General features: G+C 36.0%; 3 protein-coding genes across 3 annotated transcripts; all 3 read right to left on the bottom strand.

Moving 5' to 3' along the window:
- On the bottom strand, window positions 1976–3175 carry LOC18779097 (probable glutathione S-transferase parC). The gene is made up of 2 exons (XM_007214110.2): window positions 2759–3175; window positions 1976–2535 (listed from the first exon to the last, which is right to left on the bottom strand). Exons 1-2 carry the CDS (start codon window positions 3074–3076, stop codon window positions 2191–2193), a joined length of 663 nt encoding a protein of 220 aa, XP_007214172.1. The 5' UTR covers window positions 3077–3175; the 3' UTR covers window positions 1976–2190.
- On the bottom strand, window positions 6147–7326 carry LOC18779787 (probable glutathione S-transferase parC). The gene is made up of 2 exons (XM_007212285.2): window positions 6935–7326; window positions 6147–6707 (listed from the first exon to the last, which is right to left on the bottom strand). Exons 1-2 carry the CDS (start codon window positions 7250–7252, stop codon window positions 6363–6365), a joined length of 663 nt encoding a protein of 220 aa, XP_007212347.1. The 5' UTR covers window positions 7253–7326; the 3' UTR covers window positions 6147–6362.
- LOC18780458 (probable glutathione S-transferase parC) lies at window positions 14802–15988 on the bottom strand. Its single transcript, XM_007212975.2, has 2 exons — window positions 15584–15988; window positions 14802–15360 (listed from the first exon to the last, which is right to left on the bottom strand). Exons 1-2 carry the CDS (start codon window positions 15899–15901, stop codon window positions 15016–15018), a joined length of 663 nt encoding a protein of 220 aa, XP_007213037.1. The 5' UTR covers window positions 15902–15988; the 3' UTR covers window positions 14802–15015.

Genomic DNA, 17613 nt, shown 5'->3' with positions numbered 1-17613 from the left:
TATATTCAACTTGTTATAAAAATTATAGTTTTTCTCTTTCTATAAAGTCAAATAGAAAAACCTTTATATTATAAATAACATATAAATAAATTGAAAAGCTATTAAGGTACAATGAAACTGAAGAAAAATAAATTGATAGGTAAGTAAAAGCAAAATAAATTATAAGTAAGAAGGTGAGCTTGGTACAGTGAAACGCGTCAAAGACGCTGTCCTAAAGCCTTTGTAGCCTCCTTATGTGCAGGTACTGACGGTCGACAAGACTGCAAGCTACAACCCTAATACACAAACTCAAGATCCGCTATGAGCATATTCACAGACGAATATGTTTCCAATTAACATAACCATTGCCCAAAAATACTAATAGAAATTAGAGAATATATAAAAAAGTAGAGAAAGAAAGAATTAGATTGTGGTGATGATTGTGGTATGTGATATTCTGATGGTGTATTGTGGTAGTTCAAATGTGAAGGAGGAGTGGCCTTTTATAGGCATCCAATAACATGTAACATTCACCACATTAAACTAGAAAATTAAAGCATTCAATATAGAAATAAAATCTAAAAATTAAATATTTATAACCCCCACCATAAATAACATAAAACATCCAAAGTAATTAAATAAATGAAAACGGTTAAATTTTTAAAACCTTTTTAAAATTCCAACACAACTTCTTAGTTTATGGGACATGATGTGACTTAAAGAGACAGAATTTTTTCGTATTCGTGCTTTATAGGCACCATACTTTGGAATGTGTGCAATACAAAGATACACAAATTTAGTATCCGTGCTTTATACGGGTAACGAGATTTTTCTATACAAAAAGTATATATATCCATTAGGCACAAAACTTGTCTATTTGTGCTCTCTATAGGCCACGAAAATTGTGCCTAAATTAATTAAGCACAATAATTTTTTTTTGGACATGAAACTATTGTGTCTTCTCTGCATATGATACAAATACTGCATATATGTGTCCAATATATATATATATATATAAAAGACATTACCCTTTTTTTTTTGTGGCCTTTGGATTATGGTTTTTACCCAATTTTTTAGTAGTGCGAGGACGGGATACTCACCAAGTGTTGATTGGAACGGAAACTGAGGTGTTGTTCATCCAATCTTTTATTTTTTATTTTTTGGCGGGTATCTTCTAATAATAATAATAATAAAATTTCACTAAATAAAATATTCATTCTATAAAAAAACCTAAACAAAATATATAATTTGTTGCTCATGTGCATTATATATATATATATATATATAATCTTCAAATATGATGCATGAAGATCTTCAAGATCTATCAAATCCGACATCACATCTGCACGTGTGCGTGTGTGTGTGTTCTCGTGACTCGTGAGGAAGAGAGAAACATAGGAGAGAGAGAAAGAGGAGGAAGAAAGAAAAGAAAGAAGAAGAAGAAGACAAAAGGATCACATATAGAAAGAAAGTGGTGGAGAAAAGGTGGAAGAAAAAGAAAAGATAGAAAAAAAAGGTGGGTGGTTTTGGAGTTGGGAACTGAAATGGTTGGGGTAATCGGAGAGTCAGCCGGACTCTTCAATTAGGGCATAACAAATTGGATTTATAGAAAGGAAAAGAAAAAAAAAACATAAAACAGCCACTCTAGTTTGAACCGGCTCTTCCAAGGTAAAACTGATATCGAAACTAGTCGAATCGGTTCAGTTCAGTACGGTTTTTGAGACCCAAATTTGACTTCATTTAGTCAACATGATTTTCTCAGTTCTTTTTATCTTGGTTCGGCTTGATTCATAGTTTCACCGGTTTAATTCTAGTTGTCATATTTTCCCTTTGCTTGATATTAGTCTCATACTTCACACTTTCGCACAATATATCTCCCAGCCTTCCCTAATTTGATGGGTGAAGCTCTTCCCCTAAAATGATCAGGCACTCCAATCCCAAAAACTCTCTCTACTTTTTCACATGGCCATGGAACACAAAAATAATACATACAAGCAGCGAAAAATATTTAGTTTAGAAGACACCCTTTCTTATTCATAATCACACATTGACAGACACATCAAAGTGTTTGTCTTGATACACATCCTTTGAGTTCTGTAGACACACCAAAAGTGTTCACCAGAATCTCATATATACTAAGAACACAAGCTGAAAGAAAGAGAACAAACAGAAGTACAACACAACTGAGAACACATCTCAATTTTTCTTGCTCTATTCCTTACCAAATCTCTTCTTCAGCAGAAGAGTGAACTCATACACTTTTTTTGGGTCAGCAAGAGATTGGGCCACACTCTCCTTCTGCATGCACCTCTTGGCCCATTCAATCAGTTTAGGGCACTCTGCCTCTATGCTAAAGTTCCCACATGTCTCATAGGAAAAAAACCAGCAGTAGAATGTGACTAGGGCAACGTCCAAGAACCCAAATATCTCACCCCCAAAATAAGAATTGTCTCCAAGCTGCCCTTCCAACAGCTTAAGGATTTCAATCAATTTCTTCTTGGCTTCCTCTTGTTCTTCTCCTTTTGTGGCCCATATATTCTTCCCAGCCTCGTATAACTGCAACACAATAATATTGCATCAAACAATTTTAATTTTTTTTTGTGTGCACTAGCACGTTAGGTTACGCAAGAAATTGTGAATTTGAACTATTGATCAGCTGAAATCTTGTTATTGAACATTGAACTAACAAGATCTTGTCTCATGTCATATTAGATTGAAAGTTCACAAAATATGTATACTAAATTAATTAATTAGACAAAATTAAGGCCAAAGAACTTACATTCTTATCAATGTAATCAACCCAAAACCTGGCCAGAGCTCTCTGGTAAGGATCAGAGGGAAGCAAAGGAGCTTTGTCCTTCCAAGCCTCATCAATGTATTGCACAATGTTGGCTGACTCGCAGACCGGTTTGCCGTTGTGGATGAGAACCGGGAGTTTCTTGTGAACCGGGTTCATCTGCAGTAGTAGTGGGCTCTTGTTGTTCAGCAAATCCTCCTCTTTGTACTCATACTTGACACCCTTCTCAGCCAGCGCAACTCTCACCCTCATCCCAAACATGCTTGGCCAGAAGTCCAAAAGAACAACCTCGTCCGCCATTATACACACAAGCTAGCTAGCTGCTTGCTTGTTAAAACTCAGACTCAGAAAACAAAATGCTATATGGTGCTCAGGCAGGCTGTATGCGCAATGTGCAAGGCATAATATATATACAATTTTTCATTTTGGTTTTGTGAAATTAACAGTTGTTACATACCATACCTACATGGTTTTTTTATTTTCTAAGTTAAATTTAATTGTCCAATGAGAATCAAACTGTATAAATACAAATTCTACGCTCTTATTTATTGTGAATTCGATGCTTATTTGTGATTGGTTGCAATTATTCTCACTTGGTCTGATAGGATACATAAGCACTGTTTGCTGGGCTCTTTCTGGATGCGGGTTACCGACACTAGTACAATGATTGGGTTTGGACACAATTTTTATTAGTGCTCTTTAATGAAAAAAACCACAGATATTTGTGCTCTATGCCAATAACCACCCTGCAGCCACTTTTAAATTGTCGGTTCCCTCTATAGCAGTTTCCATTGGTTATAGGTCACAAATTTGAACCTAAAATCAGAACCGAACAAATATGTCAAAACTTATACAGGCAGACACGAACCCACAAAAGCTACAATTAATTCTTACCTTGTGGATGAGAGAGCTAGGAAGCAGAGAGTAAGGAAACCCAAGCCAAAATCAATATGCAAGACACAATTTAAAAACAATAAACCAAATCAAACAAAGATCGATCCAGAAATCCAAAAAAAAATAATTCAAACCATCATTTGGACTCATCCTAGACGCAGAGAGAGAGAGAGCGCGCGAGAGCGAGGAGTGAGAGCTTTAGGCACGGTTTAAAGTTTTCCATGCCTTATTATCTAACTGTTTTAAACAATTAGTCATGAAAATTATTATTGAGGGGTTAATAGAACTAAGCACTTTGTTATACTTTTTTTTTAAAATATAATATTAAGCACAAAATCGTTGTAAGCGTGTCCTAAAGTTATTTAGCATATTAATAAAAAAAAATTATTTGGCATTTCCACAAAAACTACTTCTTAAAAAATATATACTAAAAGCACGAAAATCATGAATTTTGTTTGAAAATGGAAATGGTGTACATTTGACCATTTTATATAGACTATAATATGCGTGCAAAACAAAATGTTTAGGCACGAAAGATGTAAATGTGGCCTATATATTCAACTTGTTATAAAAATTATAATTTTTCTCTTTCTATAAAGCCAAATAGAAAATTCTTTATATTATAAATAACATATAAACAAATTGGAAAGCTATTAAGGTACAATGAAACTGAAGTAAAACAAATTGATAGGTAAGTAAAAACAAAATAAATTATAAGTAAGAAGGTGAGTTTGGTACAGTGAAGGGCGTCAAAGATGCCGTTCTAAAGCCTTTGTAGCCTTCTTACGTGCAGGTACTGATGGTCGACAAGACTGCAAGATACAACCCTAATATACAAACTGAAGATCCGCTATAAGCATGTCCACAGACGGATATGTTTCCAATTCACATAACCATTGCCCAAAAATACTAATAGAAAGTAGAGAATATATATAAAAGTAGAGAAAGAGAGAATTAGATTGTGGTATGTGATATTCTAATGGAATATTGTGGTAGTTCAAATGTGAAGGAGGAGTGGTCTTTTATAGGCATCCAATAACATGTAACATTCCCCACATTAAACTAGAAAATTAAAGCATTCAATATAGAAATAAAACCTAAAAATTAAATATTTATAACCCCCACCATAAATAACATAAAACATCCAAAATAATTAAATAAATCAAAACGGTTAAATTTTTAAAACCTTTTTAAAATTCCAACACAACTTCTTAGTTTATGGGACATGATGTGACTTAAAGAGACACAATTTCTTTGTATTCGTGCTCTATAGGCACCATACTTTGGAATGTGTGCAATACAAAGGCACACAAATTTAGTATCTGTGCTTTATATAGGTAACGAGATTTTTTTATACAAAAAGTATATATATCCATTAGGCACAAAACTTGTCTATTTGTGCTCTCTATAGGCCATGAAAAATTGTGCCTAAATTAATTAAGCACAATAATTTTCTTTTGGACACGAAACTATTGTGTCTTCTCTGCATATGATACAAATACTGCATATATGTGTCCAATATAAAAAATAATAAAAAAACGACATTACCCTTTTTTTTGGTGGCTTTTGGATTATGGTTTTTACCCATTTTTTTAATAGTGTGAGGACAGGATACTCGCCAAGTGTTGACTGGAACGGAAACTGAGGTATTGTTCATCCAGTCTTTCATTTATATTTTTTGTCAGGTATCTTCTAATAATAATAATAAAATTTGACTAAATAAAATATTCATTCTATAAAAAAACCTAAACAAAATATATAATTTGCAGATATGATGCATGAAGATCTTCAAGACCTATCAAATCCGACCTCACATCTGCACGTGTGCGTGTGTGTGTGTGTTCTCGTGACTCGTGAGGAAGAGAGAAACATAGGAGAGAGAGAAAGAGGAGGAAGAAAGAAAAGAAAAAAGAAGAAGACAAAAGGATCACATAGAGAAAGAAAGTGGTGGAGAAAAGGTAGAAGAAAAAGAAAAGATAGAAAAAAAAAGGTGGGTGGTTTTGGAGTTGGGACACTGAAATGGTTGGGGTAATCGGAGAGTCGGCCGGGCTCTTCAATTAGGACATAACAAATTGGATTTATAGAAAGTTTAAAAAAATAAAAATAAAACATAAAACAGCCACTCCAGTTTGGACAGGCTCTTCCAAGGTAAAACTGATATCGAAACTAGTCGAATCGGTTCAGTTCAGTACGGTTTTTGAGACCCAAATTTGACTTCATTTAGTCAACATGATTTTCTCAGTTCTTTTTATCTTGGTTCGGCTTGATTCATAGTTTCACGGGTTTAATTCTAGTTGTCATATTTTCCCTTTGCTTGATATTAGTCTCATACTTCACACTTTCGCACAATATATCTCCCAGCCTTCCCTAATTTGATAGCTGAAGCTCTTCCCCTAAAATGATCAGGCACTCCAATCCCAAAAACTCTCTCTACTTTTTCACATGGCCATGGAACACAAAAATAATACATACAAGCAGCGAAAAATATTTAGTTTAGAAGACACCCTTTCTTATTCGTAATCAGACATTGACAGACACATCAAAGTGTTTGTCTTGATACACATCCTATTGAGTTCTGTAGACACACCAAAAGTGTTCACCAGAATCTCATACATACTAAGAACACAAGCTGAAAGAAAGAGAACAAACAGAAGTACAACACAACTGAGAACACATCTCAATTTTTCTTGCTCTATTCCTTACCAAATCTCTTCTTCAGCAGAAGAGTAAACTCATACACCTTTTTTGAGTCAGCAAGAGATTTGGCCACACTCTCCTTCTCCATGCACCTCTTGGCCCATTCAATCAGTTTAGGGCACTCTGCCTCTATGCTAAAGTTCCCACATGTCTCATAGGAAAAAAACCAGCAGTAGAATGTGACTAGGGCAACGTCCAAGAACCCAAATATCTCACCCCCAAAAAAAGAATTGTCTCCAAGCTGCCCTTCCAACAGCTTAAGGATTTCAATCAATTTATTCTTGGCTGCCTCTTGTTCTTCTCCTTTTGTGGCCCATATATTCTTCCCAGCCTCGTATAACTGCAACACAATAATATTGCATCAAACTATTTTAATTTTCTTTTGTGTGCACTAGCATGTTAGGTTACGCAAGAAATTGTGAATTTGAACTATTGATCAGCTGAAATCTTGTTATTGAACATTGAACTAACAAGATCTCGTCTCATGTCATATTAGATTGAAAGTTCACAAAATATGTATACTAAATTAATTAATTAATTAGACAAAATTAAGGCCAAAGAACTTACATTCTTATCAATGTAATCAACCCAAAACCTGGCCAGAGCTCTCTGGTAAGGATCAGAGGGAAGCAAAGGAGCTTTGTCCTTCCAAGCCTCATCAATGTATTGCACAATGTTGGCTGACTCGCAGACCGGTTTGCCGTTGTGGATGAGAACCGGGATTTTCTTGTGAACCGGGTTCGTCTGCAGAAGTAGTGGGCTCTTGTTGTTCAGCAAATCCTCCTCTCTGTACTCATACTTGACACCCTTCTCAGCCAGCGCAACTCTCACCCTCATCCCAAACATGCTTGGCCAGAAGTCCAAAAGAACAACCTCGTCCGCCATTATACACACAAGCTAGCTAGCTGCTTGCTTGTTAAAACTCAGACTCAGAAAACAAAAGGCTATATGGTGCTCAGGTGCAATGCGCAAGGCATATATATATATATATATATATATATATATATATATACAATTTTTCATTTTGGTTTTTTAGTGACTTTAACAGTTGTTACATACCATACCTAATGGTTTTTTATTTTCTAAGTTATGTTTAATTGTCAAATGGGAATTAAACTCGTATTAATACAAGTTCGACGCTCTTATTTGTGATGAGTTCGATACTTATTTGTGGTTGGTTGCGATTATTTTCACTTGGTTGCTCATGAGCTTAATTATAGTGGTTAGATTAGGTTATAGGATAAATAAGCATTGTTTGTTTGGCTCTTTCTGAGTGGAGGTCACCGAGGACGGAATACTCGCTAAGTATTGACTGGAACTGAAATAAAATATTCAAATTGTTCATCCACTCTTTTATTTTTATTTTGTGGCAGGTATCTTGTCTATTCTTCTAATAATAATAAAATCTGACGAAATAAAATATTCATTCTATTAAAAAAAGACTAAACAAAATATATAATTTGTTGCTTATGTGCATTATATAATATGGTGAAAAATTATTGAGTCGGTGATTTAGATAAAGTAGTAAGAAGAATACATATGGTTCAGTTGGGATTCAGATTTCACTAACGTGCTATAACAACCAAACTAAATTAGAAATGTTCAAGATCGGTTAGTTTCAGTTCCAACCAATCTTCAGATATGAAGCATGAAGATCTTCAAGATCTATCTGACCTCACATCTGCACGTGTGCATCTGTGTTGTTAAATTCAGAGAGACGGGCCATCGGCCCACTACCAACAACACCGATATTGTCTCTAACTTAATCACCTACAAAGTCTAGTACGTGTGAGGTTTTATCACAAAAAGCCTCGGTTATAATAGTAGTGGAATTATTCATTATATAATGTATTTTATTTAGTCAAGTTTCCAATGTGGGAGTCATATTCTTCAACACACCCCCTAACGTGGGACCACCACATAATGGGTCAGACATGGAGCCAAGACCACATCGGAGTCAATCATTCAAGTCCAATACGTGAGCACCACGTATTGGGTAAAGGATAGGGGTAAACATTCAAGCCCAACATGTGAACACCACATATTGGGGTAAGGGTAAAGGCCCAATTCAGGCCCAATCAATCAACCCGCTCTCATACCATGTTAAATTCAAAGAGACGGGCCATCAGCCCACTACCAACAACACCGATATTGTCCCTAACTTAACCACTTACAAAGCCCAGTAGGTGTGGAGTTTTATCACAAAAGGCCTCGATTATATTAGTAGTGGAATTATTCATTATATATTGTATTTTATTTAGTCAAGTTTTCGATGTGGGAGTCATATTCTTCAACAAATGGCGGTGAGAACACACTCTCCCCAAAAAGAAATAAGGAGATTTGCCTGAAAACGTAAAGCCCTAGCCATCTCTATGATATGTCAGTGCTTGTGCTCTTGTGGTGTGTAGACACAAGTATGTTGATAAATGACCCCATGTTCGTGAAAGAAACGACGCATGGAAGAAAATTCACCTCCGTATTTGTTGTACTTGAGTATTGAATTGTGTTTGGACAAAGGCAAAAAAGGATTTAAGCAGGTTCTGTGTTTTAGATTTATGTTGCATGAGAAATAACCATGTGAACCTAGTAAAATCATCCATAATAGTTAGAAAATAACGGGCCCCTGAAAAAGATGCAGTTTTATATGGCCCCCAAATGTCGCAATGAATAAGAGAGAATGGTTTAGAAGAGGAAATAGAACTTAAATTAAAAGGTAATCGAGTTTGCTTTGTCAAGGGACAAACCTCGCAAGCATTATTTGAAAAAGGGAAATTTAAAACATTCTTAGCAAAAATTGTAAACGAGAAGATGATGGATGGCTTAAACAGCTATGCTAGAGGTGAGTTGAGGCATGAGCATGGTTGCAAGATGGTTGGAGGAGGGAAGGCTTGTCCGACGCCAAAGAAACCAGATAGTAATAAGACCTCCTTGCTGTTTACCCAGATCAATCGTCTTCCTCGTAGCCAAGTCCTGCAAAATGCACCAATTAGGAAAAAAGAAGGTGGAACAATAAAGTCCTTGTGTAAGTTTGCTTACTGACATCAAATTAACTTTGAAGCTAGGCACATACAAGACATTTTTTAAAGAAAGAAATGAGTTAAGAGAGGCATTCCTATCGGAAATAATAGAAGCCTTTTCACCGCTAGGTAATACAACTGGTGGAATGGAAGGGTTGTTATTTGTGGACGTAAAAGAATGTGAGATAGATGTAATATGATCTGTTGTGCCACTATCAATCAGCCAACGGTGTAAAGGTAAAGGATAATATGACAAACCTGCAGAGTTTGCTTGTGGCTCTTTCTTATCATTCATCATGGTAAGAATCTGCTGATACTAACTATCAAATAGGTTTGGCATGGCAGACTTCAATTCTTGAATAGTGGGATTGTTCTGCACGTGATTGGCAGAGGAACTTGAGCCTTGCTTATTTCTGTTGAATTTGTGCAATCGATGCCCAAGAGGATAGCCATGAAGTTTATAACAGGTATCAATTGTGTGATGATCCCGATCGCAGTGAGTGCAGTGAAGAGGCTTGCGATTAGAATTTGAAGATCCCCGGTGTTGGCGAACAGCTATTGCAATAGGTTCCAAGGTAGTATGAGGAGTCCCCAGTTGTCGTTGCTTCTCCTTTTGGGAAATTAAGGAATAGATGTTGGGTATGGATGGTAGTGGCTGCATAAGAAGAATCTGTCCACGAGCAGCATCATATGAATCATTCAGACCCATTAGAAATTGCATCACTCTATTCCTATCATTGGCGTGATCTTTCATGGCACCATAGGTACAAGTCGGCACATCACTGTATGATGCGAACCCATCCCATAGTCCCTTAAGTCTTGTGTAATAAGCAACAACTGACATTTGATCTTGAGTAAGGGAGGCAATGTCATGTTGGATCTGGAAAATTCGAGGAACGTTTCTTTAAGAGAGACGTTCCTTAAAATCTTCCCATATATCATGAGCAGTGTTAGAGTAGATGACGCTATCAGCTATGTCATGGTCAAGGGAATTCAAGATCCAAGATATGATCATATCATTGCAATGTTGCCAAAGAGTGAACTCATCAGGACCTGTTTTCTTTTAGGGCTTCTTGACAATGCCAACAACAAAACCAAGTTTGTTCTTGACACTCAAGGAGATTCGCATGGAGCGACACTATGTCCCATAGTTGTCTCCATTCAACGGTTTGGATACAAGAACCATGCCAGGATGGTCAGAGTGATGAATGAAAAGAGGGTTGGAAACATCAGACTTGTTTCCATCCTTGGAAGAAGTTTCAACTTCTTTGTCATTAGCCATAGCAGAGAGCTAACGGAAACAAAGGAGGAAGCTGGGATTTTTGACGGTAAAGAGAAAAAAAAAACGGGAGCTAGGTTTTCTCCTACTCTGATACCATGTTAAATTCAAAGAGACGGGCCATCGGCTCACTACCAACAACACAAATATTATCCCTAACTTAACCACCTACAAAACCCAGTAGGTGTGGGATCTTATCACCAAAAGGCCTCGGTTATATTAGTAGTGGAATTATTAATTCATTATATATTTTATTTTATTTAGTCAAGTTTCCGATGTGGGGGTCATATTCTTCAACAGTGTGCTCGTGAGGAAGAGAGAAACATAGGAGAGAGAGAGAGAGAGAGAGAGAGAGAGAGAGAGAGAGAGAGAGAGAGAGAGAGAGAGAGAGAAAGAGAGAAAGAAAAGAAATAAGAAGAAGACAAAAGGATCATGTAGAGAAAGAAAGTGGTGGAGAAAAGGTGGAAGAAAAAGAAAATATAGAAAAAAAAAGGTGGGTGGTTTTGGAGTTGGGCCATTGAAATGGTTGGGGTAATCAGAGAGTCGGTCGGTCTCTTGGATTAGGGCATAACAAATTGGATTTATAGACAGGAAGCCACTTCAGTTTGGACAGGCTCTTCCAAGGTAAAACTGATATCGAAACTTGTCAAATCGATTCAGTTCGGTTCGGTTTTTGAGAGCCAAATTTGATTTCATTTAGTGAACATAATTTTTTCAGTTCTTCTTATTTTGGTTCAGCTTGATTCATAGGTTCATCGGTTTAAGTGCCCACCCCTAATTTTGTTGCTGGTGAAGCTTAGGTCGAGCATGAACAATGCTTTTCGGACTAAAAACTCTATATAAAATGGATTTTAAAAATACACCCAAAATTCATTTACAACTTAACAAAAAGGCTTTTAACTTCTTATAAATTACAAAACTACCATCAATTTCTTAAAACAAATTCAACCCCAAAACGTCATAAAAAAAATCCAAAACACACAATAGGGTATCAAAGTAATTTAATAATCAAAATTAAATTCAATAGGGCCAGCTCTCATGTTTTGGGGGGTTTTTTTTTTGGATTTGTTTATAGATTTTAGATGGTGAAGAGTTTATCTATATCATTAGTGCTAAGAATGGATATATGACTAAATGTCTCAAAAAATTTAGACAATATGAAGTGGCATATATTGACAATAAATAATTGTGTTTTTCTTTAAATTTTTTTAAGAAATTCTCAAAACCTCCTTTAAAAACTGTCACATCCCGAGATCGGCTCCGCCGTAGCACGATATTGTCCGCTTTGGGCCCCCCCTCTCTGGCCCTCACGGTTTTGTTTCTGGGAGCTCACGAGCAACTTCCTAGTGGGTCACCCATCCTGGGATTGCTCTAGCCCCCGACTCGCTTAACTTCGGAGTTCCTACGACTCCGAAGCCAGTGAGCTCCCAAAAGGTCTCGTGCTAGATGGATGCGGGTGTGCACATATAAGGCACATCAACCCCTCTCCGTTGGTTGATGTGAGATCTTACAATCCACCCCCCTTAAGGGTCCGACGTCCTCGTCGGCATACTCGCACCACACGGCAGAGTGGCTCTGATACCAAATTGTCACATCCCAGGATCGGCTCCGCCGTAGCACGATATTGTCCGCTTTGGGCCCCCCTCTCTGGCCCTCACGGTTTTGTTTCTGGGAGCTCACGAGCAACTTTCCAGTGGGTCAACCATCCTGGGATTGCTCTAGCCCCCAACTCGCTTAACTTCGGAGTTCCTACGACTCCGAAGACAGTGAGCTCCCAAAAGGCCTCGTGCTAGATGGATGCGGGTGTGCACATATAAGGCACATCACCCCCTCTCCGTTGGTTGATGTGGGATCTTACAAAAACTATTAAGAAAGAATAAAAAATTAGTGTGAATACATCAAACTCTGTTCCATATCAAGTGAATTTTCAACATGTTCTGTGGCATGCAGGATTTTCTACTTTTATTCTATATTGAGTTTTAAGAAGAATGGCAAGTCCAGACATGGCATTAGCTAGATTGGCTAATGTGCTCTTCATTGCATCCGAGTTCGAATTTCCTACTTGTAATTTAGATTAGATTAAAGTAGAATATCGCTTAATTAAATAAATAAAAAGAACAATGTCAACTACATTATTCAAAAAAAAATTATTTTTAAAAATTCCCAAAAAGCTGGAAACCCAAAAGGTTACATGCAGAATGCAATATGCCCGGCTTATATTTTATAGTACAATTACATACAGGTGACTTGTAGTTGTTTATCTAACTCTCTCATTGGTGTATTTTAAAAGATAATAGTGTTCATGAATCCAGACACATTTGAAGATTTTTTATTTTTTATTTTTTGCTTTTAATTTTCCTTTCGGGCCCTCAGTTGAATGTAAGAGATTCCAATCAACCCACTAATAAGCAACTCAAACATTTCAAGTCTTGAAACAAATCATTGCAACCCAAGACACACAAACAGTCCCAACAACAATAAAAAGCCAATAGAAAGTAGGGAATATATATATAAAAAGAGAGAAGGAGAGAATTAGATTGTGGTGATGATTGTGGTATGTGATATTCTGATGGTGTATTGTGATTGTTCAAATGTGATGGAGGAGTGGTCTTTTATAGGCATTTAATAACATGTAACATTCACCACATTAAACTAGAAAATTAAGGCATTCAATATAGAAATAGAACTTAAAAATTAAATATTTATAATCCCCATAATAAATAACATAAAACAGCTAAATAATTAAATAAATCAAAACGGTTAAATTTTTAAAATTCCAACACAACTTCTTAGTTTATGGGACATGAAGTGACTTAAAGAGACACAATTTTTTCTTATTCGTGCTCTATGGGCAACCTAAAGAGACACAATTGCAATATTGGTACTCTATAAGCACCATACTTTGGACTGTGTGCAATACAAAGGCACAAAAATTTAGTATTTGTGCTTTATATAGTTAACGATATTTTTTTATACAAAAAGTATATATATGTAACCATTACGCACAAAAGTTGTCTAGTTGTGCTCTCTATAGGCCACGAAAGTTGTGCCTAAATTAATTAAGCACAATAAATTTCTTTTTCTGTTTAAATTAGACACCAAAGTATTGTGTCTTCTCTGCATATGATACAAATACTACATATATATGACCAATATAAAATAAAACAAAGACATAACCCTTTTTTTTTTTTTTTTTGGCTTTTGGATTGTGGTTTTTACCCAATTTTTTAGTAGTGTAAGGACGGGATACTCTCCAAGTGTTGACCGGAATAGAAACTGAGGTGTTGTTCATCCAGTCTTTTATTTTTATTTTTTGGCAGGTATCTTCTAATAATAATAATAAAATTTGACTGAATAATATATTCATTCTATAAAATAAAAAAAGACTAAACAAAATATATACTTTGTTGTTCATGTACATTATATATATATATGATGCATGAAGATCTTCAAGATCTATCAAATCTGACCTCACATCTGCACGTGTGCGTGTGTGTGCTTGTGACTCATGAGGAAAAGAGAAACATAGGAGAGAGAGAGAATCAAAGAGAGAAAGCGGAGGAAGAAAGAAAAGAAAGAAGAAGAAGACGACAAAAGGATCATACAGAGAAAGAAAGTGGTGGAGAAAAGGTAGAAGAAAAAGAAAAGATAGAAAGAAAAAAAAAAAAAGGTGGGTGGTTTTGGAGTTGGGCCACTGAAATGGTTAGGGTAATCGGAGAGTAGGCCGGGCTCTTCAATTACGGCATAACAAATTGGATTCATAGGAAGGAAAAAAAAAGTAAAATAACCATTTCAGTTTGGACCGGCTCTTCTAAGGTAAAACTGATATCAAAACTAGTCAAATTGGTTTAGTTTGGTTCGATTTTTGAGAGTCAAATTTGACTTCATTTAGTCGACATGATTTCTCAATTCTTTTTATCTTGGTCCGGCTTGATTCATAGTTTCACCGGTTTAATTCTAGTTGTCATATTTTCCCTTTGCTTGATATTAGTCTCATACTTCACACTTTCGCACAATATATCTCCCAGCCTTCCCTAATTTGATGGCTGAAGCTCTTCCCCTAAAATGATCAGGCAATCCCAAAAACTCTCTCTACTTTTTCACATGGCCATGGAACACAAAAATAATACATACAAGCAGCGAAAAATATTTAGTTTAGAAGACACCCTTTCTTATTCATAATCACACATTGACAGACACATCAAAGTGTTTGTCTTGATACACATCCTTTGAGTTCTGTAGACACACCAAAATGTTCACCAGAATCTCATACATACTAAGAACACAAGCTGAAAGAAAGAGAACAAACAGAAGTACAACACAACTGAGAACATATCTCAATATTTCTTGCTCTATTCCTTACCAAATCTCTTCTTCAGCAGAAGAGTAAACTCGTACACCTTTTTTGGATCAGCTAGAGATTTGGCCACACTCTCCTTCTGCATGCACCTCTTGGCCCATTCAATCAGTTTAGGGCACTCTGCCTCTATGCTAAAGTTCCCACATGTCTCATAGGAAAAAAACCAGCAGTAGACTGTGACTAGGGCAACGTCCAAGAACCCAAATATCTCACCCCCAAAAAAAGAATTGTCTCCAAGCTGCCCTTCCAACAGCTTAAGGATTTCAATCAATTTCTTCTTGGCTTCGTCTTGTTCTTCTCCTTTTGTGGCCCATATATTCCTCCCAACCTCGTATAACTGCAACACAAAAATATTGCATCAAACGATTTTAATTTTCTTTTGCGTGCACTAGCATGTTAGGTTACGCAAGAAATTGTGAATTTGAATTATTGATCAGCTGAAATCTTGTTATTGAACACTGAACTAACAAGATCTCTTCTCATATCATATTAGATTGAAAGTTCACAAAATATATATACTAAATTAATTAATTAGACAAAATTAAGGCCAAAGAACTGACATTCTTATCAATGTAATCAACCCAAAACCTGGCCTGAGCTCTTTGGTAAGGATCAGAGGGAAGCAAAGGAGCTTTGTCCTTCCAAGCCTCATCAATGTATTGCACAATGTTGGCTGACTCGCAGACCGGTTTGCCGTTGTGGATGAGAACCGGGATTTTCTTGTGAACCGGGTTCATCTGCAGAAGTAGAGGGCTCTTGTTGTTCAGCAAATCCTCCTCTCTGTACTCATACTTGACACCCTTCTCAGCCAGCGCAACTCTCACCCTCATCCCAAACATGCTTGGCCAGAAGTCCAAAAGAACAACCTCGTCCGCCATTATACACACAAGCTAGCTAGCTGCTTGCTTGTTAAAACTCAGACTCAGAAAACAAAAGGCTATTTGGTGCTCAGGCAGGCTGTATGCAATGTGCAAGGCATATATATATATATACAATTTTTCATTTTGGGTTTTTAGTGAATTTAACAGTTGTTACATACCATACCTAATGGTTTTTTATTTTCTAAGTTATATTTAATTGTCTAATGGGAATCAAACTCGTATAAATACAAGTTCGACGCTCTTATTTGTCGTGAGTTCGATACTTATTTGTGGTTGGTTGCGATTATTTTCACTTGGTTGCTCATGAGCTTAATTAGTGGTTAGGTTAGGTTATCTGATAGAATAAATAAGCATCGTTTGTTTGGCTCTTTCTGGGCGGAGATCACCAAGGACGGCATACTCGCTAAGTGTTGACTGGAACGGAAATAAAATATTCAAATTGTTCATCCAGTCTTTTATTTTTATTTTGTGGCAGGTATCTTGTCTATTCTTCTAATAATAATAAAATTTGACGAAATAAAATATTCATTCTATAAATAGTAATAAAAAAGACTAAACAAAATATATAATCATCGTCACGGTTGAGGCACAATCATCGTCAGCTTCTTGAATGGCATTGCAACAATCTGCCCCAAGGTCCTATGAAAACCATTCATTCAAATTTTAAAGAAGAGGTTTCGCGTCTATTCCATGTCGTGAATCGGTGAATGCATGTGATATATGAACCACTAATTATTTCATAATAGTCTTATAATAAACCCCAATTACAAGGACTTTCTTTTCTAGGTCTCCTTTGATTGATCGATATTGAAAAGTCCTTACCACTTTTTATTCAATGAAAAAAACAAACAAAACGGAAAAACAAGGCCTTATCACGTAATGGACTAAGCTGCTCTTTTGTCTCTTCTTTAGACAAGGATTGGAGATAAGACTCCACTCTATGACAAATTATAGAATACTACAATATCCTATGGTCAGGTGGTACATATTGTACACGTGTTATAATATGGATGAACGATATAGTTTATTTTTTCCTTTTTTAAAGAATAATATCAATAAATATTTACTTATATTATAACATGTATACAAAAATATACCATGTGGTCTTACTACCGTAGTATTTTATAACTACGCCCACTATAGAGAGACGTCTCTTGTTTTGTTATCTATTTATTCATATATACCAAGGAAATTTGGGGAGAGAGAATTCAAAAGTGGATATAGAGACAACTACTCTAAACCAATTACCTATGGACCTCTGGCTTCTCTTGTAAGGTGGTGTTGGTGGTGGTGTTTTGGTTTTTGTACGAGTCATGCCGTTAATGAACATATCATTATTATGCATAATAACTTTTGAGCATGAAGAAATGAGGTGTGAAATAGATGACTTGTTAAACGCATCCCATTATATGATGTGTACATATAGAGTATTGTTGAAAAATGACATGACTACATAGTCACTTAGGCTAGTGACATTCTAAGTCATGAGTGAAATCATTTCTATTGCGATGGTATTCCAAAAAGTAAAAAACAATGACATTATAGAAGCCAACTATTTTCATGATTTTTGTCAAACTTCGAACTTTCTCACACTGAGTAAGTTTGAGTCTCCAAGGCCAAAAAATTTATGGAGATTCACTATTATATATATAATATAAGAGGTTAAATTATTAAAAAAAACTCTATATAAAATAGATTTTAAAAACACA

The sequence above is a fragment of the Prunus persica genome, chromosome G4 (genome assembly GCF_000346465.2).
Source record: "Prunus persica cultivar Lovell chromosome G4, Prunus_persica_NCBIv2, whole genome shotgun sequence".
In the NCBI taxonomy this organism is placed as follows: Eukaryota; Viridiplantae; Streptophyta; class Magnoliopsida; order Rosales; family Rosaceae; genus Prunus; species Prunus persica.
The sequence above is the reverse complement of the archived record's forward strand: the minus strand, read 5'-3'. Positions and strand labels throughout refer to the sequence as shown.